The following is a 26877-nucleotide window of genomic DNA, read 5'->3' on the forward strand; positions in this document are numbered from 1 at the left end:
GGAGCGGGGGTCAACTCCAGCCCGAGACGGAGTGAAAGGCAGAAACGTGAATTTTCCGGGCTGTTGTCTGCTTGTCTCTAAGATGGGCAGAGCAACCGTAAACTTGTCCCATAAAGTGAGGATTAAGAGAGTTAGTTTACAGAACAGGTCTTGGCTTACAGGTGGTGCTCAGTCTAAGCTTGTGTTATCATTTGTTGGATGGGAAACCTGAATCGCAGGACCAGAAGAAAGGCTGTCTTCCTCCAGGCCTGGGGTGTAGGTAGGTTCTGTGGGACCTCCCTGTTAGAGCACTAACTTGAAATCCAGGATTTTTCAAGTACTTTCTGAAACACCCCTCCCCAAACATCCTATTCTCCCGTTTTGAAGAAACTAAGGTTCAGAGAGTTGAGTGACTGGCTTGAGGTCACATACCCTTTTTAGGAGCCTGTGTGGGGATGTATGGACCTTGGACCTCTCATCTCCAGAGCTTTGACTGCCAGGTTCCCCTCTTCCCCTGTCTGCTCTGGCCTTTCCTATTGTGGGGGCAAAAGACCCCAGACCTTGGGCTTCTGCCTAACTTGGGGTCCCTAGGGTCTTGAGCTTTGGTGGCCAACGACACAGGGCAAGTGAGTTTTGAACTCCAGTTGTGTACCCAACCCTGCTAGGGAAGGTGGGCAAATATGCCCGTTTTACAGATGAGGAAACAGATGCAGAGAAGGAAGGTCTCGTGCCCACAGTCCCCCTTGGCCATCAAAAGAGAGGGGCCTCTACCTACAAGTTCATTTTTCCTCCAGGTCACACTGGCTGCCCACTTTTCAAGGCTTTGAGAGCTGCTGTTTTAACCATGTGACCTCTCCTTGGTACCACCTTCAGGCAGACGTTTCAAGAGAGGGGCCTGGAGTGAGAAGAGGGCTGGTAACTGAGCTTGGGGTGTCCACACAGAGGGGACCAAGAAGAACCATGCCTGGGGGCAGAGCCTCACTCTTCGGAATACTTGGGTCCCAGCTTGAATGCCAGTGTGCCACGGTGACCCTCAGCCGAGTTCCCTTCCTGCTCTGGCCTTTACTTCCTGCACTGTGAAAAAGGATGTTTCCTGTGTCCAGGTAACATGTCTCAGGTCAGAAGCTGGAAGAGCTCAGGAGACAAACCTTAGAGCAAGAGTAGTCAGGTGAGGTGCACCCCGTGCAGCCCCAAATCCCATAGAGAAGGGGGGACCCCAGGGAGGTTAAAAGATCTGATGCCCCCTGAAATGTTTTTACTCACAGCACTTCTGACATCAAATGCATGTTTGTTTATTTTTCCCTGCACCAACCAGTTCTCCAACTCCAGACACCAACTGGGTATCCTACAATTCTCTACTGGAGTTAGAAGAGGCTGCACAGGTGAAGAGTTCAAGACTGCCCCACTTCAGATACCAATCAGTCCTAGATTACTACCTATACTCCTTTATGTTTTAATTTTAAAAAAATTACCTATTTATTTATTTTTGGCCTCGCCGAGCATGCTAACCAGGATTTGAAGCTGTGCCCAGTGCAGTGGACAGGCAGCATCCTAACCACTGGAGCGCTAAGAAGTTCTCTGCCCCTTATAGTTCTTAACGACTGATTATAAACCCGAGAGTTTCCACTACCCATTCCTCAGGTTCAGTAACTTGCTAAAACAGCTCACAGACCCCAGCTCACAGACTATTTCCAGTTGATTATAAAGAAAACAACTCAGGGACAAGCACATGGAAGAGACGCGCAGGGCAAGGTATGGGGGAAGGGCAAGGAGCTTCCCTGCTCTCTCTAGGTACCTCATCTTCTGAGCATCCCATGTGTTCACCAATGGGATGAAATCACTGGCATTTGGGGATTAACTCAAAATCCAGCCATCTCCCCTCCCAGGAGTTCTGGGAATTAGGGCTGAAATTTACAACCATCTAATCACGCCTTCCCTGGAGTAGGAAGTGGCAACCCATTCCAGTATTCTTGCCTGAAGAATCCCGTGGACAGAGGAGCCAGTGGGTCCATGAGGTTGCAAAGAGTAGGACAGTAAGTGACTTCACACAGCACAGTCATTTCACACAGCACAGTCATATCTTGGGTCTTTTTGGAGACCAGGCCCCATTCTGAAGCTATTTAAGTGCCTTGGGCCACTGGTTTTCTTATTAGCATACAAAAGACACATTAGATACAAAAAAAAAACCTCCGGAGTTCACCAAAGTTTTAGAAGCTGTGTGCTAAAAACCAAGGACAAACATCAGATATATCTTGGGACTACCTGGTGGTCCAGTGGATAAAGACCCCACGCTCAGAGGGCAGGGAACCCAGGTTGGATTCCTGGTCAGGCAGCTAGATCCCACATGTGAGAACTAAAAGTTTGCATGCTGCAACTAAGACCCTGCACAGCCAAAAAAGGATCAAGTGTGTCTTACACCTTCCTGCTAAATGGCAGCTCGGGGGCCTTTCACCTCCCTCGAAGGAGCCTTGGGGCTCGGTGGAAGCCCAGTCTTTTTACTAGCATGTGCCATGAAAGGCTTTCTGGAAACCACAGATCTGACCCCTACTTGATACTTTTCTGGATAAAAAGGCTTTGACTGCACTTGGTCCTGGGCAGGTGTCTCTCTCCAGGCCCCACCTCCCCACCCAAACTATTGCCTTTCCTTCTGGCCTCGGTGCCTTTGCACAGCTGCATGGCCTGAGACACCTCTTCCCTGAGCCACACAGCTCATCTCCACCTTTCAGCCTCTGCTGCAGGTGCCCTTATAGGGCTCCATCGGTGCTTTGTGCTTCTGCTGTTACTGCCCTGATCACCCTGGATTTGTGTTTGGCTTTCTTAGGGCCAGGATAGGACCTATCCTGGTGGCTGCCGAAACAAAAGACCGAAGTTTTGTCCACCTGCCATGTCCCTGGTTTTGCCCAGAACCTCACCCACAGTGTGGAAAAGACAGGGTCTTTGGAGAGGAAGGCTGAGCATCCCTGATGGCCTCTTGCTTGGATGTCCCCCCCACCACCACCCTGCAGGCTCCCCAGGGAGGCCAGCCAGAGGCCTGTGGGCCAGGCTGTGTGGCTTTGGCAGGACTTTGCTGAGCTGAGGCCAAAGTGTGTGTCAGCCGGGACCCAGCCAGCAGTGATTCACACCAGGCCTTGGCCCAGCCCCAGGAGGTGACTGGGGACGGTGGCCTCAGTTCCCCTTCCAGGACTGTGGCTCAGGGTCAGTGCCCACTTTTGCCAAGCAGTGGTAAGTTCCCAAGGGGCCCTGGATCGGGCACTACCCTAAGGAGCCCCCATCCTCAACAGCGGGAGCCCAGAGCCTGTGCTCCTTTGCTTTAAACCCTCTCATGGCTTCCCTGCACCTTCTCAACAAAACCAAAGCTGCTGTCCTCCTCTCTGAAGCCCCACCTATACAGTCACCCTCCCTACCCTCCTTTCCCTCCCTCAACGGCTTTAGCCGCCTCCATGATGTCTATGGTTTTCCCTGGTGACTCAGACGGTAAGGAATTCTTCCTGCTGTGCGGGACACCTGGGTTTGATCCTTGGGTCAGAAAGATCCCCCGGAGTAGGAAATGGCAACCCACTCCAGTATTCTTGCCTGGAGAATTTCATGGACAGAGGAGCCTGGTGGGCTACAGTCCAGGGGTGTGGCAGAGTCTAACAAAACTGAGCAACTAACGCTTTCACCATGTTCCCTAAACGTGACCAGCTTGTTCTCACCTCAGGGCCTTGGCGTGTGCCCTGCCATCCATCTGGGTTGTCCTTCTCACAGCAGGCCCCCAGTAAACTCTTTTTCTCTCTCTGTGGGGTTCAGCCCATCCCACCCCCTCTTTGGTTTGTGAAATGAAATATTTCCTTCTGAATCCAGTGGGCAAGAAATGTCACAGCCATCAGCAATTTCTGGCTTCTAAATGTAAATGAGGGCTCCCAAAAGGGCACAAGATCCCTGCGATCCAGCAGCTTTCCCCCATGGTGATTGCTGAGGAGCTGGGTGGTGCGGGGTTAGGGAGGATGCAAGAAGTAGCTGTTCGCCACACCTGCCACCCCTTACAGTGAACAAGGAAAAAGGATTTGGCCCCACATGGCTCAGGTGCATGGGAAAGAAATCATTTCAGCGAGCCCAGAGGCTTACATCTTTTACATAGTGCGTTAAATTCCTTAACTTGATACCTGATTTTTCTTACCTCACAATAATCTTTGATGTTCTGACTACTTGCTCCCTTTGTTGCAAACTTGGATATAGCCTGACTCCCCCTCCCGCATCCTTGGAGCAGTTTTCTCAGCGCTACTGAGAAGCTGGCTCCCGGGCTTGGTGTCCTTAACATTCCTACCAAATAGAACAATTCTCTATGTACAGGTTGTGACTATTTTTCAGTTGACAGGTTCCTTCCTAACAGTTTCACACCCCTAAATTATTTGAGTTGTTTGTGTCCCCAGCACAAAGGTCCCAGCACAGAGTAGGTGTTCAGCAAATGCCCAAGGGATGGGAGAGACTAAGTAATCTCCGGACACATGAAGGGGGATAATTTGGGGTCCCCTCTGTGCTCAGAGCCCTAAATTTTCTATTTGGGGTGGGCAGGCAAGATGTAGCAACCCTTCAGCCCTGACCTGGGTCCCTGGCCCCTCCCCTATCCCACTGAGTCAGCCTTCTAGAACCCCCTCCCATCAGGAACTGGTGGGGATTGGCTGGAACCTGGCTGTGAGTCACAAAGCTGCCGTGGTACCAGCACCCCAAGGCTGGCCATTCGGGCTGGTGGGTTCAGCTTCAAGGGCAGGTGAGTGAGGCTGGTGGTGGGTTTAGTAAGGGTGGGTACGTGAAGACCTGGTCATTCTCCCAGGACCCCCAGGGTCTTCAGGGTCCTCCTGGGCATTCCAGGCTGCTCTGAGAGGTGGGACAGCCCCACAGCCCCTCACAGCAAAGGTGCAAGGGGCCCCCAAAGGCCTGATGGTGAGTTTGTCTGCCTCAGAGACCCAGCCTGGAGAGCCTATCACATTTTCTTGGGAACCTGGGGAGGTGGTCTTTGCTCATGTGACATTAAATGGAGACTCAGAGGGGTTTACTCAAAATTGCCCAACTGGCTACTCAGCTCACATGTCTGCGGCTCTTACCCCTTCTTCTCATTTCTCGACATCCTGTTTCTGTCACCCTGTCCTTCCTTTGTCTCATTCTGATTGAGTTTATGGGACAGGCTGAACCATGTGGTTGAGGAAACCTCAGAACCTGAGATGGACTGATTCAGATCCTGAAGGTGCCATCTCCGAGTTCTGAAGGCTGGGCCACGCTCATCCATCCATCTGTTGGTCCATCCATGTATCCATCCTTCCATTCATTCTTCCATTTATCCATACATTTCTCTGTTTAAAAAAAATATTTATTTGGCTGTGCTGGGTCTTAATTGTGGCGCTCGAGATCTTCCATCTTCCTTGTGGCATGAGGGATCTTTAGCTGAGGCATGCACACTCATAGCTGTGGCATGTGGGATCTAGGGTCCCAAACAGGGGTCAATTCCCGGGCCCTCTGCATTGGGAGCACAGAGTCTCAGTCACTTGACCACCAGGGAAGTGTCCCCATCAATATATCTGGGACACCTACTATCTGTACTGTACTAGACACTGGGACTCAAAAGCAGACGAAGGGTCCTACCTGGTGGTCAGCTCACAGTCTAATGGGGGAGGCAAATAAGAAATGAAATAAAGAAGTAAGACATGGTATGTTGGCTCCTGTGGACCTTAGTTTCCTCCTCTGTGACATGGAGACAGCGACTGTGCAGACCCCCAGGGGAACCAGCCTCAGGCCAGTTGGCTGTTATGAGTCAGTTCCCATTGATGCCCATTGTGCCTGGGCCTGGCCCATCTTGGGGCCAGATATTCAGACCATCACACAAGTGAAGTCAAATTTCTAATGCGAAAGGAGGTGGTGCTTGGGTCTTTGAAAACAAATTGGTTGTGATCATCTCTGTCTTAAGGTATTTAGCCCATTACCAAATCAGTGATTAATATGATTGAACTTAAATATACCATTTTACTAGTGTTTTTTCTGTAGCCTCCGAATTTTATTCCTCCATCCCCCCTTCTGCCTTTTTTTTTTTTAATCATTCTTAGAATTCTATTTTAAACTCTACTGCCTTTTTTTTTTTTTTTCCTTTTTAGGGGCTGCTCAAGGAATTGTAATCCTTAACAAACATCTTTAAATGATAACTGAATTAGAGTTACTGTTGTTCTACTTCATTTAAAATGTAAAAATCTTCCAACCATATAGGTCCTTTTACCCTCAACATTGTTGTTTACTCTCTATTTTTCATGTGAAATACATCTACATAGATTATAGATGCCACAAGACCCTGTGTTACTCTCTGCATATGTGTTTTTTTTGTGTGTGTGTGTTTTTTTTTTTAAAAATGAAAATAATAGTCTTTCCTTTTTATGTAGGTATCTATCATCCCTTATGCATTCTTCATTTCTCCCCAGATATGTCTCTCTCAAGCATAATTCTCCTTCAACTTGAAGAAGTTTCTTAGCATTTCTTATAATGCAGATGTACAGGTGACAAATTCTTTTAGTTTTATTTTACCTGAAAATGTCTTTACCTTTATTCCCAAAGGACGTGTTTACTAGGTATAGAATTACCAGTTGGCAGTGTTTTGTGGCTGTTCTTTCAGCTCTTTAATTATGTGCATGCCAGTCCTCAATCTATTACCTCTTGCCTCCAAATGTACCTTTCACTATGTACCTTATCTGTAATAAACAAAGGAGTTCCTTTCATTGTCTCAAGTGAGCCTAATATTAATCTTTCTTAGTAGAGGGTGCTGGTGAGACATTGCAGGATGGGTCAGTAGTAGAAGTGTGAAGATTCCTGGTGAATCTGCCTCACTCCTGAGATTTTGCTGGCTTGGCCTGGTGAAAACCTTTCTGTAGCCTTCTTGACGTCAAAGCCCCCATGGTAGCCCACACACTCTGCAGACCTTCTGCCTCCAGCAACTGGATTCCTGATATGTGCTCACATCACCAGTTACTGATCACCTGTTCCCTCATTTGCACTTCAGGGGGAGGGTGCCTTTGCTTGCTTGGAAACTCCAAACCTGCTTCAGTCTGGCCAAACCAGCTGGTATCTCTATTGTCTGATGAGTCTTAACGACATCTTCTCCAGGGAAGTCTGAATTTCTTCCCAGTTTGCCCTTCTTTGGAGATATAGCTCAACCCTAGGAAACCACATCAGAGCTTCTTTTTACCTTATAGTTACTGTTTTATTGTCATAAACAGTACATGAAACATCCCTCATTTAATCTATGGTTGGTTTTGATCTCCTGATTGGGCCCAGACTTGCTTCAATATGATTCCACTGTCTTCTGGCTTCCATAGTTTTGGATGAGAAGTTGGCTGAATCATGGCTCCACTGTATGTTATCTGTTATTTTTCTGTGACTGATTTCAAGATTTGATCTTGGCTCTTCAGGATGTTGACTGTGTTGAGCCCAGGTGTGTTTCTTTGTGCTTACTTGTTTAGGGTTTTCTGAGCTTTTTAAACTTATACATTTTGTATCAATAAATTTTTGGCTACTATTTCTTTACATATTTTTATACCCTCCTCCTTTTTTCTGGGACCCAATTATTTATTTGCTATTGCCCCATAGGTCCCTAAGGCTTGCTTTATGGCCCATTCTTTATCCCTTCTATGTTCTTCAAATTGCATAATTTCTACCTATTTATATTCAAACTCACTGACTCTTCTGTCATCTGCACTCTGCTTTTCAGCCCATCCAGATACTTTTTGAATTCCAGATATTTTATATTTTTAATTTTAGGATTTCCACCTGGTTCTTTTCCAATATCTTTATTTTTCTGTTTACTGAGATCCCCTGCCTCTGTTCCTTATGAGCATGTTTTCCTATTAAGTATGATTATAATAGCTACTCTAGAATCCTTGTCTGATAATTACAAGAACTGGGCCTCTTGGGGTCACACTCCATTGATAACTTTTCTCATGAGAATGTTTCATTTTTTTGAGTTTATTCAAGTGCGTCATCATTTTGGATTATATCCTAGACATTGCAAATGTTAAGTTGCAGACACTCTGGATACTGCCATAGTCTTCCAAAAGTATGGGTATTTTTGTTTTAGCAGGAGAGTAACTTGGACTCTTTACCACATGCATTGCAAACTTTTTTCCTAGTCTCTTACACTTTGGCCTTTTTTATGGCACCATTAATCATACACTTTTTTGTTTTTGTCTTTGTGATGTTAAACACGTTTATCTTTTTCGAAGCTTTTGGGTTTCCTGTTTAGTATCATAAGAGCTCACTTACTTATACACACATGGTAATAAATGTTCTTATAATTTTTCAATCCATCTGAATTTTTTAGTATATGGTATGAGGTAGAGATCCAAGCATATGTTGTTGCAGATAGATTGCCTTGTACCCTTTATTTAAACACAGGATTTCCCTCTCCTAAATTGAAATATATTATATCATTGGTATTTTGGTACACTGGCATTAATTTCTGGTTTCATTTTTCTGTCCTGCTGGTCTATTTTTCTAGTCATGGATGTGAACCATACTGTGATTAGGATGGCTTCTAAGTCTATACATCTGGCGAGTCAAAGTTTCCTTATTACTGTTATTTTTTATAATCTTTTTGGCTACACTCACTCTTCCATCTGAATACTGAAATTACTTCAATATTTCCAAAACACTCCACATTGAGATTCTAATCGGACATAGTCTGTGAATTGTGACATTGTGTAATAATTGTTATAGGAATTCTTTCTTTCTCCTAAATTGGTGGTACATCAGGTGCTAGGGTGCCTGTAGTTTGTAACTTGCATTTTTCATTTAATGTCTGCTCTGATTATTTGCTTACCTCATTACATATTCCTCAAAATCACTTCAGAGTATTTTGGCCTCTATATGAAGGTGATGCAGAGAGAAAAGCCTCCAAGAGATCTTTTGTCTCTTTTCCTAGCCTTCACGTAAGCCTGGCTTTTGTGTAATATTTGTTCCTGTGAATTATATAGTTTTGGACATCACTATGAATTTTTTTCCTCATTCCCATTTACAGCTCGTTTTTTTGTATGCGGCCATGTGCCTTAAGAATGATGGGATATATACATACATGTGTTCTGCGTGTGTGTGCATATATGCTTTTAAAAATTAGAATTTCTTGGATCTTCTAAGTTGACAATTCCTGCTAAGCTCTCTTTTCAAACATTTACAAGTCCCAGCTATCTTGCTTTTGCTGTAATTACCAAAAATAATGAGACCCATAGCAAGGGTGGGCAACATCTTTCTCCTTCCTTTACCAAAAATGACTTCAGAATTTCAATTTTAAAATGGCATTTGTTATGGTTTTGTGGTTAGACTTACCATTTTTAGGTACTATCTTATCTATTTTTAAAAATATTTATCATAAATAGCTATGGATTTGGGAAAATGCTTTGGGGTGCTATTTAGAAAACCATATGGCTATCTTTTAAAGTCCTAGATGTAATGAATTACCTTGGGAGCTTAAAGATACTGAACTACTGTTACATCTTTAGAATAAATCCTACTTGGGTATAGTATTATTCTTCTGATAACTGGTCGTTTTTTTTAGAGTATTTGCATCATATCTGTTAGGCAGAGCTAGATTTTGGTAATGTTTTTCTTTTTTCTTCTTTTTTAAAAAGGAAATTACAAAGTTTTTCTTTTCCTTTTTTTATGGTAACTGGTGGCTCAGACCGTAAAGCGTCTACCTGCAAAGTGGAAGACCCCGGTTCGATCCCTGAGTCAGGAAGATCCCCTGGAGAAGGAAATGGCAACCCACTCCAGTACTCTTGCCTAGAAAATTCCATGGATGGAGGAGCCTGGTGGGCTAGAGTCCATGGGGTCACAAAGAGTTGGACACGACTGAGCCACTTCACTTTCTTTCTTTCTTTTTTTATGAGTTGGTTTGTTTTTGAGGTATAGTTTTCTTTTTAAAGAAAAGTTTCCCCCCCAGTTTTATTGAAAAATAATTGACATACAGCACTGTGTAAATTTAAGGCGTATGGCATAATGACTTACATACATCATGAAATAATGATCACAAGAAGTCTAGTGAACATTGGGACTTCCCTGGTGGTCCAGCAGTTAAGTCTCTGAGCTCCCAATGCAGCGCGTGCTGATTTGATCTCTGGTTATAGCTCAGTTGGTAAAGCATATGCCTGCAATGCAGGAGACCCCGGTTCGATTCATGGGTTGGCAAAATCCGCTGGAGAAGGGAAAGGCTACCCACTCCAGTATCCTGGCCTGGAGAATTCCATGGACTGTATAGAAGATGGGGTTGCAAAGATTTGGACATGACTGAGCGACTCACTTTCACTTGGAGAATTAATCCCACATAATGCAAGTCATGGCCTTAAATAAATAAATAAATATATAAAAGAAAAAAATGTTCAGTGAACATCCATCATCTCATATAGATACAAAATAAAAGAAAAAAAATTATTTTCCCTTGTGATAATAACTCAGAATTCACTCTCTTAAATCTTTTGTATATGACATACAACAGTATTTTTAAGTCATGTTGTACATTACATCCCTAATATGTATTTATCTTATAGCTGGAAGTATGTACCTTTTGACTGTCTTCATCCACTTCCCCCTCTCCCTACCCAAGTCCCTCTGGTAACCACAAATCTGATCTCTCTTCCTATGAGTTTATTTGTTTGTTTGTTTTGGCTGCACCACAAGGCATGTGGAATTTTAGTTTCCCAACCAGGGATTGAACCTGAGATCCCTGCAGTGGAAGTGTGAAGTCTTAACCACTGGACCACCAGAGAAATCCCTGTTTGTTTTTGAAGTGTAATTGACACACAGTGTTAAGTTAGTTACTACTGGCTTACAATTTAGTAATCTGATGTTTCTATGCATTAAACAATGATCATCATGTAACATTGTTTTAAAATATTCCATCATTCTTTCTATGTTTGAGTGAAGGAGTGAAGGAGGCTAGGTTCCCACATCACATCCTTCTGCCACCTTGACTAAAAGGCCAAATTCTAATTTTTTAAGTGAAATTTTGTCTATTAAAGTACCCCTGAGTCTACTCCTTACACACACACATAAGCACTTGTCAATTTAATGTTTATCCTTCCGGACTTTTTAATGTCCATTCCAGTGTGTGTGTGTTGTGCTTGTTTGTATGGGCTATTTTTTTTTAAAAAGTCAAGTCCTGGGACCTCCCTGGTGGTCCAGTGGTTAAGAATCCACCTTCCAGTGCAGGGGATGTGGGTTTGATCCTGATCGGGGAACTGAGATCCCATATGCCACAGGGGAAGCTAAGGCGGCACACTGCAGCTACTTAGCCCACACGCCGTAGGTGGAGAAGTGCCTGCCCACCACTACTAAGCCCTGATGCAGCCAAACACATGAACAGAAGAAAAAAGGTCAAGGCCTGTGGAGCTTGCTGTTTGTAACTTGCATTTTTCATTTAAGGTATGCTCGGATTATTTGCTTATCTCCTTACATACTCCTCATCATCACTTATGAGTATTTTGGCCTCTATATGAAGGTGATGCAAAGAGAAAAGTCAGGCCTTATTTTCACAATCCAAAGAAACCTATGTGACTGGCCTCCCAAGCCCCCTCATGTCCCCTGTCAATCACCTCATTTCTGCATTTTATTTTTTGGCTGTGATGGGTCTCCCTTGCTACACACTGGCTTTCTCTGGTTGCTGTGAGCAGGGGCTACTCTTTGTTGTGATGCGAGGGCTTCTCATTGCGGTGGCCCCTCTTGTAGAGCACAGGCTCCAGGTGTGTGGGGCTCAGCAGTTGCGGCACACGGGCTTAGCTGCTCCTTCGCATGTAGGAGCTTCCTGGACCAGGGATCAAACCCGTGTCCCTTACCTTTCAAGGTGGATTTTTAACCAGGGAAGCCCCTGTCCAGCCTTTTAATAGCAGAGCTTAATTTCTTCTCTTCTCTTTCGTATGTCCTGTAACTGGAGTAACCAATTTGTCATCTTTTACGTTCAGTTTCTTTCTCTCAAAACAATGTATGTGAGGTGCCTCTGTACTGTTGACCGCTTTCTCACTGACATCTCAAATAGGATCCATTGATTTATAAATAGGTCAATATTTTAAATTCTATTCATTTATATTACTATATTGATGGATACACAGTTGACTTACTCATTATTCTGTTGATGGACATTTGTATAGTTTCTGGTTTGGGGAGAGTATAAACACTTGAACCTCCTGAGTATATTCATCTGTGTGGAACTAATGAGTTGTCTTCAAGATATGGATCCAAGTGGTTGTAACTTGTTTACCTTTTAAATTTTACCTATTCTTGGATCTAGACACCATTTCTTATTTTAAACCCTTTCTTTTCTTTTTTAAAAATATTATTTGGCTGTGCCATATTTTAGTTGCAGAATGCAGGATCTTCAGTCTTCACTGAGTCATGAGAAATTTTAGTTGTGGCTTGTGGGATCTAGTTCTCTGACCAGGGATTGAACCTGGGCCTCCTGCATTTAAGCCACCCCTCTGCTGATAAGCATTGTTGTTTTCAGTTTTGACTCTCATAAACAATACAGTGATGAACATCCTGAGTACCCTTCTTTATGCACTTGTTAACTGACCCCCTAGCAATCACCTTTTTGGTTATTTTCAGTTATTTATTTATTTATTTTTTTAAGGTACAAAATAACACTGGATACATATCAAATCTATAACCAAACGGACCTACAAGATAACACAGGGAACTATGCTCAATATCTTGTAATAACCTATAATGAAAGAGAATGTAAAAAAAGAATATATATGTGCCTTTCCTCATGGTCCAGTGGCTCAGACTCCAAGCTCCCAGTGCAAGGGGTCTGGGTTCAATCCCTAGTCAGGGAACTAAATCCCATATGCTGCAGCTAAAGTTCCCACATGCCGCAGACAAGACCTGGTGCAGCTAAATAAATAAAATAGCACAAATAAATATTTTAAGAAGGAATATAGATATGTATATATAACCGGATCACTTTGCTATATACCTGAAACTAATACAACATTGTAAATCAACTATATTTCAATAAAAAATTTTTTTAAAAAGGAATAAACTTCCTTGCACATTCATTTTTTGGACTTAAAATGCTTTGTTTTTGATGTTTCATTTTTAATCCAAAGACATGAACATGGAGGATATTCACGGACAGTTATAGCCAAAAATGCCAATTAAAAAAAAAAAGATTTATTTATTTATCTGGATGCACCAAGACTTAGTTGCGGCATTTGGGATCTAGTCCCCGGCCAGGGATCGAACCCAGGTCCCCTCCACTGGACACGAGAATTAGCCACTACATTAGCTACTAAACTGCCAGGGAAGTCACCCAAAATGCCAGTTTTCCCCCATGCCTCCCAGGTTCCAAAATAGCAATTTTTGATGGTGGCTTTACCCTACTCTTTGACCTGACTGTTATTTCTCTAGTTTTACCTCTGAATAAGTGAACTTTGCAATTAAAAAAAAAAAAAGGTTTTGTTTTGTTTTTTAAATAGAATTTAGTTTTTTGTGGGGGTTTTTTTTTTTTTTTTGGTTTTAACATCTCTTCATTTTGGTCTTGGGGACAGAGTCAGCCCAGGGCAGTGTTGCTGCACATTGCGTGGGATGAAGGGCTGAAGGCTGCTGCTTCTTGCAAGCTGGCTTCTGAGATTGCACCTTCTTCTCCTGCTCCTCCTCCAACTCTATGATCTTCCAAGGTATGCAGTCTGTGGTCTCAGCCAGAAGGGGGGACTCCTGTAAAGTAAGTGTCTTATGTTCCAGGGCTGCCGGAGTGTCTGAATACTCTGCACCGGGGTACTTCTGAAATCCAGTCACCTCTCCATTTTTCCCTGTGCCCATCCTCCCATCTGTCATTGATCTATCCATCATCTATGGTATCCCCCATCTGTTCTCTGATCCATCCAGGCATTCATCAATCCACCTCCTTTTCACTGATCTCTTTACCATCGCCTTTACCTTTCTCCACTCACTCACTCATTTATCTGCTCATGTTCCATCTGTTTGCTCACCCACTCATCTATCCTCATCCCTCCATCTATCCAGTTATCCTGCTACCCAGACCTCTATCCATTTACCTGCTTACCCTCTCATCCATCCATCCATCCATCCATGTATCCATTTTCTTATTTACTGATCTGTTTGCCAATTCATTCATCAACTTCATTTCCTCACCCATTTTCAACCCAAACTCTTTTATCTGTTCCTCCAACCCATCCAATATTCATTCGTCCACTAATTCATCCATTCAGGATCTAGTCATCCATCTATCCATCCAACCTTCAATCTGCTCCCCTACTCATTTACAGCCAGGCTAGCCACTCAGAATGTCTACCTTTTCACAACTGGGAGCCCAGGCCCTGTGACTGAGATGGGGCCACAGAAATGAGCCAGGCTCGGTTCCTACCATCTAAGAATTCAGAATACCATCAGTCAGTGGGAAGAAGCAAATGATACCATGCACACAGACACAGGCAGGATATTTCCAAAACAGTATGATCAGTGCTGTCCTTATAGTATGTCCCAGATACAGAGGGAAGTTGAAGAGCAGGTAGGTGGTCAGGCATTCAGGTGAGAATGTGCCCTGTGTGCTGATGTCGAAGTAACCACAGCATGATGTGGCCTGGTGGTAGGAAAGGCCACCCGGGCATATGACTGGGAAGGAGTTCCTGCCAAGGAGAGGAGGAAGATTGCAAGATACCAGGAACAAGAACATGTAGGTTCTGGGGGGTGAGTACCCGCCCCAGCCAGGAGGCCTCGTGTCTCGTATGACGCTGCTCCCTGACCACTTCCCTACTGGCCCCCACAGGCAGAGCTGACCCGCCTAGGAACCAAGACAATGCAGCAGGCAACACAGCTGCAGGCATCACCCGGTCGGCAGAGCTCCTATCAGCCCATCCCCAATTTCCAGGACAGAATGGGGACACTGTGTTCACGGCTGCAGGCATCACCCAGTGGGCAGAGCTCCTATCAGCCCGATCCCAATCTCCAAGACAATCCGGAACCACTGCATCCACAGCCCCAGAGTGAACCACCTTCCTCCAAGGAGACCCTTCTGGAACAGCGTGACAAGGACAAGACGGTGGTTCATCGTGTCCCTCGCCTCCGGGCTGTGTTGGAGAGCCAGGCCTTCAGGAATGTCCTGGTGGATGAAATGGACATGATGCTGTCCCGTGCAGCCACCCTCATTCAAGCCAACTGGAGGGGGTACCGCCTCCGGCAGAAGCTCATCTCCCAGATGATGGCGGCCAAGGCCATCCAGGAGGCCTGGCGACGCTTCAACACCAGGCGCCTCCTCCGGTCTGGCAAGACGATGGAGAAAAAAGCAAAGGTGGAGGAGGGGGACATCCCTTACCACCCGCCCCAGCAGGTGCGGTTCCAGCATCCGGAAGAGGGCAAGTCCCTTCTAGCCCAGCCCACCATGGTGAGCAAGGAGACCCAGTTCCCTTCCTCCGACAGCCTGGCCGCTTATACCCACCAACTGGCCCTGCTCCAGTCCCAGGGCACGTCACCACCTGGGATGTGCTCTGCCGGAGGCCCCAGCATCACCTTCCTGCCACACCAGACAGTCGCCATCAAACTTCCCTGTCCCGTGAGTCTCGATGCAAAGTGCCGCCCGTGCCTGATGACAAGAACTGTCAGGAGTACCTGCCTTGTCCAAGTAGAAGGGGACACGATGAAGACCAAGCAAATAACTGCCAGAGCCGACAAGGCAGGAGCCACGGGGCCACCACCATCTGGAAGGTGCGCCCAGGCAGTTCAAGGACAATTCAAGACCCAAACCCAGGCCCCCATGGAAGCAGAGGTCCTCAAAATGCTACCTCGGACAGGCCCAGCACCTGTGATAAACAAGACCCTCTCCCAGCCAGGGCCCACTATGACCACGATCAAGACTCCCTTCCAGATGTACCCGGCAGCCGCGATAGCCAAGACCTCGCCCCAGCCTTGCCCGGTGCCCATGGTAACGATAGCCAAGACCCCACCCCAGATGTACCTGGCAGCTGCGATGACCAAGATTCCACCGCCGACGTACCCAGCAGCCCCCATGACCAAGACCGCGGCCCAGACATGCCCAGCGGCCACCACGATCAAGACTCCACTCCAGTCGTGCTTGGCAGCCATGATGAACAAGACCCTACCCCAGCCATGCCCAATGCCAACTGTCACAGTAACCAAGGCCCCACCCCAGGTGTACCCCCCAGCCCCAGTGGCCAAGATCCCACCTCAGACGTGCCCACCAGCCACAGCGACCAAGACCCCACTCCAGTCATGCCTGGCAGCCATGATGAGTAAGATCCAACCCCAGCCATGCCCAGGGCCCATGATAACCATCACCAAAACCTCACCCCAGCCCTGCCCGGCGACCCAAGGGACCAAGACCCCAGCCCCAATGCGACCAACAGCCTCCATGACCAACACTACACCCCAGACACGACCGGCGAAGGCCGCGATGACGAAGGCCCCACCCCAGCTATGCCTCCTGGCCTCGATGATCAGGTCTCCAACTCTGACACGGCCTGCGGCCACAGCGACCAAAGTCCCGCCCCAGCCGTGTGCAGTGCCCTTGCCGACCAAGATCCCGCCCCAGACGCGCCCAGCACCCATGGGGACCAAGACCCCACTGCAGACGTGTCAGATGGCTACAATGAGCAAGACCCCATCTCATCAGATGTTCCAAGGAGCCACGGCGGCGAAAACTGCTCCTCCCCAGACGCGCCTGGCCGCCATGATCACCAAGACTCCAGCTCAGTTACGCTCAGTGGCCACCATCCTCAGAACCCTGTGCCTGCCCCCTTCAGCAGCTGGAAACCTCAAGCCTCCGTTCTCAGCAGCGGCGACAGCTGGAATTTCCGACACCTCATCCCACACGTGTCTAAGTGGACCAAAGGCCAGGGGCGCAATGAACGCAAGACAGGCGACAGGGGCTGTCAAGGTCTCGTCCCGCTCATACTTGACAGAGAGAAAAGTGGAATGCTTTCCCGCATCGCATCTGGGGGCTGGGGCTCCCAAGCCTCCAGCCGGGCCTCCTTTGGAAGGCGAGAAAATCAAGGTCTTCTCCCAGAAACAAGGCAAAACAGAAACCGCGTCTCACACCAGTATGGCCGTGGAAATGCCCGGGGAGCTGACCTGGGCAAAAGTGGCCAACGACAGGACCAAGCGGGCACATCCGAGGACGGATGCCTTGAAGGTTCAATCCCGGATGTACGGGCCTGCGAGAACCGCTGGGGCGCCTCTGAGCACATGTCTGCCTCAAGCGCAACTGGCCCCTTGTTCAACCACAGGCTTGCCTCAGGCCCATCTGCTGGCTGAGCTGACTAAGGCCCTGCCCCAGGAGCACGTGTCTGCCAAGCTGGCCAAGGCCCAGGGCCAAGGACATCCACCGGCCCAACCGCCAGCAGCCGTGGCCCAGCCACACCTGAGTGTGTGTCTGTCTAAGACGCTGTCCCAGGCACACCTGCCCGCCAAGCTCATGAAGGCGCAGTCCCAGGCCCAGCTGGCCACGGCAGTGATCAAGGTGCAGTCCCAAGGGCACCTCCCCACCGGACTGACAAAGGCGCAGTCCCAGGCCCAGCTGGTCACAGATACAGCTAAGAGCCTCTATGCGGCCCACCAGGCTGCTGAACTCAGCAGCAAGACGCAGTCGCAGCCACTCCTGGTGGGCTTCAAGGCTTCCACCCAGCCCTGCCAGCACACTGGCGCTCTGCCCCGAGCCAAGCCAGAAGACAGACTACTGAGCCAGCTCCCATCCCACAGCTACGTGCAGGGCAAGGCCACCCTGGGCCTGCGCCAGGGGGCCGCTGAGACCCAGAACATGCTGGTGCCTCTGCTGGCCTCTGCTGGCCACACCACGTGCAACGCTGACTCCTGGGGGGATAGCAGGGCTGCCCGGGCCCAGCCGTCAACCACCAGCGCACCCCCGCCCAGCCAGGAGGAGCTAGCGGCCTCCCAGCTCGCCTCCCTGTGTGCTGAGCTGGCTGCTGTGCTGGGATCCCAGGAGGACCTCCGCGCCTTGCTGGCTAAAGCCCTCTCCCAGGGGGAAGTGAGGGCAGCCCTGAACCAGGCCCTGTCCAAAGAAGTCTTGGGAGCCACGATGGCCAAGGCCTTGCCCCAGGGCATCCTGGGCACGGTGCTGGTGAAGGCACTCTCCTGGGGCGAGCTGGGCACCAGCCTGTCCCGCGCACTGTCCCGGGGCGAGCTCACTAAGGCCATTCAGAGCAGACTGGCGGACGTGCTTAGCAAAGCCCTGACGGAGGAGGAGCGTGCCACCTTGAGCCAAGCCCTGTGTCAGGGTGAGCTGGGTGCAGTCCTCAGCCAATCTCTCTCTCAGGCAGCCCTGAGGTCTGGAGTCGGCCTCCCCAAGGCTACCTCAAAAACGGTGGGAAGTGGGATGACTGTGATGCCGGCCCCCGTGGAGGTGGACTGCAGGGGGAGCCTGTCGGCCGTGTGGGGGCCCACCCTGGGCCCCATGAGACTACAGCCCAGCAAGGTTAGGGTTCCCTGGGGTGGGGCCTGGGAGGGTTTTGTCACAGGCTGGCCCTCCGGGTTCTTGGAAGAGAGGGGGGATGGGGCTATGCTCGGGGGGCCACCCTGCTCATCCGTGGTCTCGGTAGGTGCCTCCTTGATTGCTGGAGTGATCACCATTCACCAGTATCCCCCTATTTCTGCCCCGGGTCCCACTCTGTCATGGGAGATGGGACCCAGCAGGAGCCCCTTAAATCTGTACCTGACCCCCAGGGTCTGTGAGGAAAGAGTGTGCCTGCACCCCAGGGCGAGTGAATTGGCATCAGCTCTCGGCCCCACAGTGAGTGACGTAGACCCCAACTTGCCCAACATGCCCCACCAGCAGCCGTCCTCCAGTCTGTGGCAGCCACTCCTTGCTAATGGCGTGGGCCCGAGCACCAGCCGGCCGTCACTGGCCACTGACAGCTCAACCACAAGCGCCCACAATCCACACGAGGTCAGCAGGGTGGCCCCACACACAAGGGCATCCCCAGGGGAGTGCAGGCTAGCACCGGGCAAGCTTCCCAGCACCGCAGCTCGTGGGAGGGGCACCCACTCCCACAGCTGTGCCGCCAACTATGGGGGGTCTGTTTGCTGGTGTCAGCCCTCAGGGATCAGCAGGGTACCCCCCAGTGGGGGCCAGCCCCAAGGGGCCAAAGTTCCGCAACAGCTACCTGTGGTCCCCAAGGAGACCATGCAGAGAACTCGGTCCCCGAATCATAAACGAGCCTGCAAGGGCCCTAGGCAGGTGACCAAAGAGACGAGCTCAGCTCCGCCACAGGCCGCCACAGTGAGCAAGGCACAGCTGCACGCCCCCAAGGCCTGCACCATAAGCGCAGGTCCGTGGCCCGACTCCGTGGCTCCTGGTCGTTGCTCGGCGCCCAAGCGACGGGATCAGGTGGATCCCGGTCTGTTCCAAGCCTCCCCAGGCAATAAGCTGACACCCACCCTTTCCCGAACAGCCATCCCTGGGAAGGAGAAGAATCAGACTCGGGGTAGCCTTTCCAGGGCACATGGCCTGCAGGAGGGGATAACTGGCCACATACTTGGTGAGCTGGTGGCCAGTATGCCGCAAGGTCCAGACAATGAGCTGTGCAGAAGCGCCTCCCAGGGCTCCACAGACTACGGCCTAGATATGAGCAATTCCCAGAGCTCACTGCGCAGCTGCAGCTCACTCAGCCTTTCCACCACGTCTATGGCCAGTATGGCTGTTGTCGACGTGGTGGAGGAGGAGCCCTGGGAAGCCAGCTTGGACAGGGACTTTGATCTAAATGCTCTCCTCTCTGCAGAGGCCGTAGAGAGGTCCCAGGGACCCAGGAGTGTGGGAGAGACTGAGGGCGCAGGTCACAGGCACCTGGCCCCAAGCCTCCATGACCAGTCTTCTGCAGACCCAGAGCTGATTCCCATTCTACATCAGAGCTCACTGGCCAATCATATGACGCTGAGTGTCCACTGGGACTCAGAGGATGAGGGAGACGTGTCCTCAGATCAGAGCTCCATGAATCTGAAGGAGAGTTTGTCCCAGGCACCCTATGGGAATCTGTTGGCCAGAAGTTTGTCATTGAGTAATGTGGCCTCTACTGTCTATGAGCAGCCGTCTGTGGCTGGTAGGTTGGCCTCATGCCTATCTCAGCCTATAGTAGCCAGTAAGGTGGCCTCAAATCCAGGCCAGCTCTCCATGGCCAGTAGAATGACCAGCAGCCTATCTGAGCCATCGGTGGTCAATAAGCGGACTCCCAGCTTAGGCCAGATGTCCAGGACCAAGAAGGTGTCCCTCAGCCTAGGCCAGCGATTGATGGTTGAGGGGGTGGTTCCCAGCTTTTCACAGCCACTGATGGCCTGCAAACTGGCCCTGACCCTACCCCAGCCATCTATGACCAGTGGGGTGGCCCCCAAGCTCAGCCAGCCACCTGTGACTAGTGGGGCAACCCCCATACTTGCCCAGCCACCTGTGACCACTGGGATGATCCCCAGCCTTGCCCAGCCAGCTATGACTACTAGGGTGGCCCCTAGCCTAGCCCAGCCACCCATGACTAGTGGAGTGGCCCGCAGCTTAACCCAGACATCTGTGACTGGTGGGGTTGTCCCCAGCCTAGGCCAGGCATCTAAGGTTTCTGGGGTAGAGCCCAGTCTAGCCCAGTCACCTATGACCACCAGGGTGGCCCCTAGCCTAAGCCAGCCATCTTTGAGCTTTGGAGTTTCCCCCTGCCACACCCAGCCATCTTTTACCAGTGGGATGGCCCCTAGCTTAGGCCAGCCTTCTGTGACTTGTATGGTGGGCCCCCGCCTAGCCCAGCCATTTGTGGCCTCTAGGGGCACCCCCAGCCTGGCCCAGCTACCTGTGATCAGTGGTGCAGGTTGTGCTATGAGTGAGCCGAGTTGGGCCCCCAGGATGAGTCCAAATTTACCATCATCGAGGGTGAATGCAGTGGCTCCCAGTCAGCACTATTCATCATTAGCCATTGAGGTCACCTCGGGTGCACCACACGCATCAGTGGCTAATGGCGCGGGCCAGGGTCTGAGCCAGCCAGCCGTGTCTGCTAGGGTGGACCCACGTCAAGATCCTCTGACGGTTAGAGGGGTGGCCCCGCATCCCCAGGCCCCTGAGTTCAGCGAGGTGGCCCTGGGCTTTCATCAGCTGCCTGGTATTGGTGGGAGGCACCCAAGAGTAACTGAACAACCTGCTGTCATCGTCTCAGCTCCAAACCTCTACCAGGCACCTGTGGCCAAGGCGGAGGATTCTTGTCTAGGCCAGGAAGCCAGTGTGTCTCCGTTCAGGGGCATGTCTGTGGGCAGATCCCAGGATGCCATAGCCTCCGACATGCTCCCAGATGTGTCTCGGGGGACTCTGGCTACTGGCATGTTCCTAGGTATGTCTCAGGTACCTGTGTCCCCTGGCAGATCCAGGAGTGTGGCCCCTACTATGGGCCCCAGACAATCTCGGATGAGCAGGGGCGTGGCTCCCAGGACATCCCGTGCCTCCGTGCCTGCCGCCCCTTTGACTCATGAATCGGCTAGGGTGGCTCTTGGCTTCTCTCAGGCTTCAGTGTCCGGTAGACTAGGTGCGAGTTCGTCTAGGTTTTCCATGACCACTGTAGGCCCCAGCATATCTCAGGTCAGCGTGGATCTTCCAGTATCTCTGGACCACCGGTGTCCTTCTGTGTCCACAATCTCCACCAGTTCCCAACAAGCTGCTGTTATCAGCCAGGAGCCTGCAGTGGGCATGCCCAGTGCTATGGCCCCAGGCTCTAGAGCTGGTGGCATGGCCTCTAGTCTACCCCCAGGGTCCATGATCAGAGACTTGGGCCAGAGCCTTCCTCCAGGGCCCATATTGAGTTGTGTGGCCCCCAGCCTTCCACCAGGTTATGTAGTCAATGGTGTAGTCCATACTCTTCCCCCAGGGTCCATGATCAGTGGCGTGGGCCTGGGCCTTCCCCCAGGGTCCGTGATCAGTGGCGTGGGCCTGGGCCTTCCCCCAGGGTCTGTGATCGGTGGCGTGGGCCAGGGCCTTCCTCCAGGGCCTGTGATCGGTGGCGTGGGCCAGGGCCTTCCCCCAGGGTCTGTGATCGGTGGCGTGGGCCAGGGCCTTCCTCCAGGGTCTGTGATCGGTGGCGTGGGCCAGGGCCTTCCTCCAGGGCCTGTGATCGGTGGCGTGGGCCAGGGCCTTCCTCCAGGGCCTGTGATCGGTGGCATAGGCCAGGGCCTTCCCCCAGGGCCTGTGATCGGTGGCGTGGGCCAGGGCCTTCCCCTAGGGCTTGTGATCGGTGGCGTGGGCCAGGGCCTTCCTCCAGGGCCTGTGATCGGTGGCGTGGGCCAAGGCCTTCCTCCAGGGCCTGTGATCGGTGGCGTGGGCCAGGTCCTTCCTCCAGGGCCTGTGATCGGTGGCGTGGGCCAGGGCCTTCCCCCAGGGCCTGTGATCGGTGGCGTGGGCCAGGGCCTTCCCCCAGGGCCTGTGATCGGTGGCGTGGGCCAGGGCCTTCCCCCAGGGTCTGTGATTGGTGGTGTGGGCCAGGGCCTTGCTCTAGATCCCATGACCAGCACTGTAGCCCAGGGTCTTCCTCCAGGCTCTGGGGCAACTGGCACGGCCAGAACCGTGCCTATGAGTTCTGTGGCGACTTCAGTGTCCCCCAGTCTGATTGCAGCATCTGGCACTGATGGGAAGAAGCAAGGTCTCTCGGTGAAATCGTCAGCTAGTCTAATTGCTCCAGACCTGCTCTTAGATTCAGTGGCAGGTGCAGTGGACTCCAGAATCCCTCCTTGTCCTGTGAACTCTACTGTGGACACAGCATCTGTGCCTGGGGGACTGAGTCAGAACCTAGTTCTGGAGTCCATGGCTAGTACAGCCAGTCCACCCTCCACAATCGGAGGCATGGCCCCGAGCCTTCCCCAGGGGTCCCTGCTGATTGGAATCTCTCCTCGTCCATACCATGGGGGCCTGGCAGGTGAAGGGTCCACAACCACCTTGCAGGCATCCCATCCCCCTGGCCTGGCTCAAGCTCCCCTCCAGGAAGCTCCTGGCATGGCCGGTGGAGTATACCAAGTACCTTCAGTTCTGCAAAGAGCCGCACAGTTGAACCAGGCTCTTGGAGTGATGACAGAATTTGAGACCACAGACCCCAAGACTGTGATGAGACCAGAGGACTCGGGCAGGGCTCCTCCCCAGGGGTCCATATCCAGGCAGGGGTCCGAAGTCCTTGAGGCAACCCCATGGATATACCATAGTCCCCTGGCAATAGACACTGATCACAGCCAAGAATTCCCTGTAGAGAATGAGGCTCTTCCCAAAGACCAGAGGCCGCTATTGGAGGAGGTAGCTCCCGGCCAAGCTAAGTCAATGCCCAGCAGTGTGGCCTCTGTCCTTCCCCAGTCCCCGAGTCTTGCTAAGCCCTCCACGGTCAGTAGTGGCACCCCAACCCTGCAGCACAGGTCAGAGACCAGTTTGGTGGCCCCTGGTTCGCACACTGTGGCTGCTAGCCCCAGTGTGCAGACGGTGCCCATCAAGGGCACTGGGGCCCCACTGGCTCACCCGCAGACGCCAAGCTTTCACACTACACTCCGGAGCCCCTCAGCTTATCAAAAGGCTTTGATGGCTCATATAATGCCCCAGAGCCCCTCAGTGACTCATGCGTCCCATGGGGTCATGGCTTCTACTGGAGTCTCAGGGTCACCCAAGCCAACCCATGACAATACTGCAGCCAGCGGTTTGCACCCAGGGTCTGTGGCTTGGACGAGGACCCAAAGCACTTCCCGGAGGTCACAGCGACATGTTTCACCTCATCCATCCCTGATTGAAAAGATGATGTACAGTGGTTTCCAGAAGGAAGCCATTCCCAGCGCACCCCAGATGACAGCTGGCGGTCTGATTCAGAATGGCCACGGGCCCCTTCACCCTAGAACATCCTTCAGGTCCATGCATGCTATTTCTGTACCAGAAAAGCCAGATAGTTCTGCAGCTGGGACTGTGCCCTCCGGTCAGGAGCAGCAGGATGCCCCCAAGTCCTTGCAGAAATTTCCTAAACATTCCCTGGGTTTAACGCCAATAATCCACACTAATGAGCTGGCACATGGCATGGCCCCCTCTAAGCTGAACCCAGGGATTCGGAGGGTGTCTCTGGGTTATGAGTCTTCACCGAGGGGTTCTCGGCGGCCCCTTTTTAGGGAGGAGTTGCCGCAGGCGTCTCCAGTTTCCCTTAGCTTCATGGCTCCTGCAGAGAGTCTCGGGGCATCCGCGACTCCCGCTGACATTCTTGGAACTTCTGTGACTCCTGCTGAGAGTCTCGGGGCACCCTTGACTCCAGCAGACAGTCTTGGGGCGTCCCTGACTCCGGCTGACAGTCTCGGGGCGTCCCTGACTCCGGCTGACCATCTTGGGGTGCCCCTGACCCCGGCTGACAGCCTCAGGGCGTCCCTGACCACGGCTGACCGTCTCGGGGAGTCCCTGACCCCGGCTGACCATCTTGGGGAGTCCCTGACCCCGGCTGACAGTCTCGGGGCGTCCCTGACTCCGGCTGACCATCTTGGGGTGCCCCTGACCCTGGCTGACAGCCTCGGGGAGTCCCTGACCCCGGCTGACAGCCTCGGGGCGTCCCTGACCCCGGCTGACAGCCTCGGGGCGTCCCTGACCCCGGCTGACCATCTCGGGGCGTCCCTGACCCCGGCTGACCGTCTCGGGGCGTCCCTGACCCCGGCTGACAGTCTCGGGGCGTCCCTGACCCCGGCTGACAGTCTCGGGGCGTCCCTGACCCCGGCTGACAGTCTCGGGGCGTCCCTGACCCCGGCTGACCGTCTCGGGGCGTCCCTGACCCCGGCTGACAGTCTCGGGGCGTCCCTGACTCCGGCTGACAGTCTCGGGACGTCCCTGACTCCGGCTGACCGTCTCGGGGCGTCCCTGACCCCGGCTGACAGTCTCGGGGCGTCCCTGACTCCGGCTGACAGTCTCGGGACGTCCCTGACCCCGGCTGACCATCTTGGGGTGCCCCTGACTCCGGCTGACCGTCTTGGGGCCTCCCTGACTCCCGCTGTACTCCAGGGCCCGGAGGACACTGCCATGTCTGGTGGCCAAGCGTGGAATTCTACCATCCCCAGTGTAGCAGTTGGGCCCAGGGGCAGCACCGTGGCCCCCGGCAGCACTTGGGAGCCAGCCAGGGGCACTGTGCCGTGGGACGTCGTGGGCAGCAAGGCAGCGGTGGACCCCAGACAGCCGAGGGAGCTGGTGGCATCCGTGCAGGCTGTAGAGAAGATAATCATCCATGCGGTGGTTATTATCCAGGCGTGCGCACGTGGCTTCCTGGTACGCCGTACCATCAGGGTGTGGCACCAGTGGGCCATCATCATCCAAGCTGCCTGGCGTGGCTACCGTGTGCGGCGGGACCTGGCCCGCCTCTGCCGAGCTGCCACCATCATCCAGGCTGCGTGGAGAGGCTTCATCATTCGCCAGAGCCGCACCCAGCAAATGCTGCTCCAGAATGTGTGGGCTAAGACCGGCAGTGGGGCTAGGACGACGTCCGACCACCGCTGCTTCCAGTCCTGCCAGCCACACGTCTGTGCTCTCTGCCAGTCACTGACCTCCGGACTGGGAAGCCCACCCAGCGTGGTGATGCTTGTGGGTTCCAGCCCCCGCACATGCCACACGTGCGGCCACACCCTGCCCACCCGGGTGGTGCATGGCACGGGCCGGGGTGCTGCCAGCCAGGCCGGTGTGCCGCGGGGCTGCCTGAGCCAGTCAACCGCCCAGAGCCTTCGGCAGCCCGTTCCTCAGGCCAAGGCTGCCACAGCCATCCAGTCTGCCTGGAGGGGTTTTGTTGCGCGACGTCGGCTGAAGCAGCAACAGGAAGCAGCCAAGATGCTCCAAGCCACCTGGCGCGGCCACAGCGCCCGGGCCTCCCTCACCACGGACGCGCTCCTGGGGCCAGCGGTGTGGGACAACTCACGGCACACGCAGTGGCCGGGCGTCTAGGACCTTGGCTTACTGGTGGGGGTTGCCAGGGGAGGGGCCACATGGCTCTCTGGGTTTCATGAATAAAGCCCTCCACAGCCTGGATCTTGGCCTCCTGTGCGTGTGGGCGTCTCGGGCATGGTGTAGGGTGGAAATCTGGAGGACCTAGAACATCCTGGACCAGAGGGGTCCAAAACTTTCAGCCATGCCGCAGGCACCTGGGGTCTGTGCCTGGAATCAGGACCCTAAGCCTTCCGCGGAGGTCAGGGCGGCCAGCCTGGACTCACATGTGCCACCGTATTCATCCAGGGCGAGCAGGGCAGTGTCCAGTCAGTTGTGGACGGAAGCACCCCAGAAGCCATTGTCTGGGGGGCCTGACTTGGAATGGCCACCATGAGGCCCTTGTTCCTAGAAAATCCTAGAGGCTTCCAGCCACATCCTGACTTTGGGGGATGCTGGGCCACCCTCAAGGGGCCCCAGTCTAGGTGAGAGAGACCTGGATGCAGGTGGGATCAGAGACACAGCAAAGGGAGGGGCCTGGGGGCACCCAGAGGGGCAGCCTGGCCAAGCGGAGGGGCATGGGGGTGACAGCATGGACTTGGGAAAGGCATAGAGGGGCAACAGAGTGGCGGGGGCTTCAGTGGAAGCTAGGAGGGGCAGGGATGTCCTGGAGAGACGTGTGTGCGTGCTAAGTCACTTGAGTCGTATCCAACACTGACCCCACGGACCACCAGGCTCCTCTGTCCATGGGATTCTCCAGGCAAGAATACTGGAGTGGGTTGCCATGCCCTCCTCCAGGGGATCTTCCCGACCCAGGGATCGAACCTGCAGTCTCTTGCGTCTCCTGCATTGGCAGGCGGATTCTTTACCGCTAGCGCCACTTGGGAAGTCCCCTGAGGGGACAGGCAGAGTGTAAGGCTTTGGGGTCATGAACCAAGAGGGTTTGTTAGGAGAGGTGGAGGAGGAAGTCAGGAATATCAGCCCTG

At 52.2% G+C, this 26877-nt stretch overlaps 1 protein-coding gene across 1 annotated transcript; it reads left to right on the plus strand.

The window, feature by feature from the left end:
• Window positions 1–25996, plus strand: IQCN (IQ motif containing N). Its single transcript, XM_042249628.2, has 3 exons — window positions 1–1147; window positions 1295–13655; window positions 14765–25996. Exon 3 carries the CDS (start codon window positions 14795–14797, stop codon window positions 25910–25912), a length of 11118 nt encoding a protein of 3705 aa, XP_042105562.1. The 5' UTR covers window positions 1–1147; window positions 1295–13655; window positions 14765–14794; the 3' UTR covers window positions 25913–25996.
• Window positions 25997–26877: the final 881 nt, after the last annotated feature.

The sequence above is a fragment of the Ovis aries genome, chromosome 5, assembly GCF_016772045.2.
Source record: "Ovis aries strain OAR_USU_Benz2616 breed Rambouillet chromosome 5, ARS-UI_Ramb_v3.0, whole genome shotgun sequence".
NCBI classification, from domain to species: domain Eukaryota; kingdom Metazoa; phylum Chordata; class Mammalia; order Artiodactyla; family Bovidae; genus Ovis; species Ovis aries.

Bases quoted from the DNA above. Each gene is read 5' to 3' on its own strand.
- IQCN (XM_042249628.2), top strand. From the start codon at position 14,795: ATGCAGCAGGCAACACAGCTGCAGGCATCACCCGGTCGGCAGAGCTCC.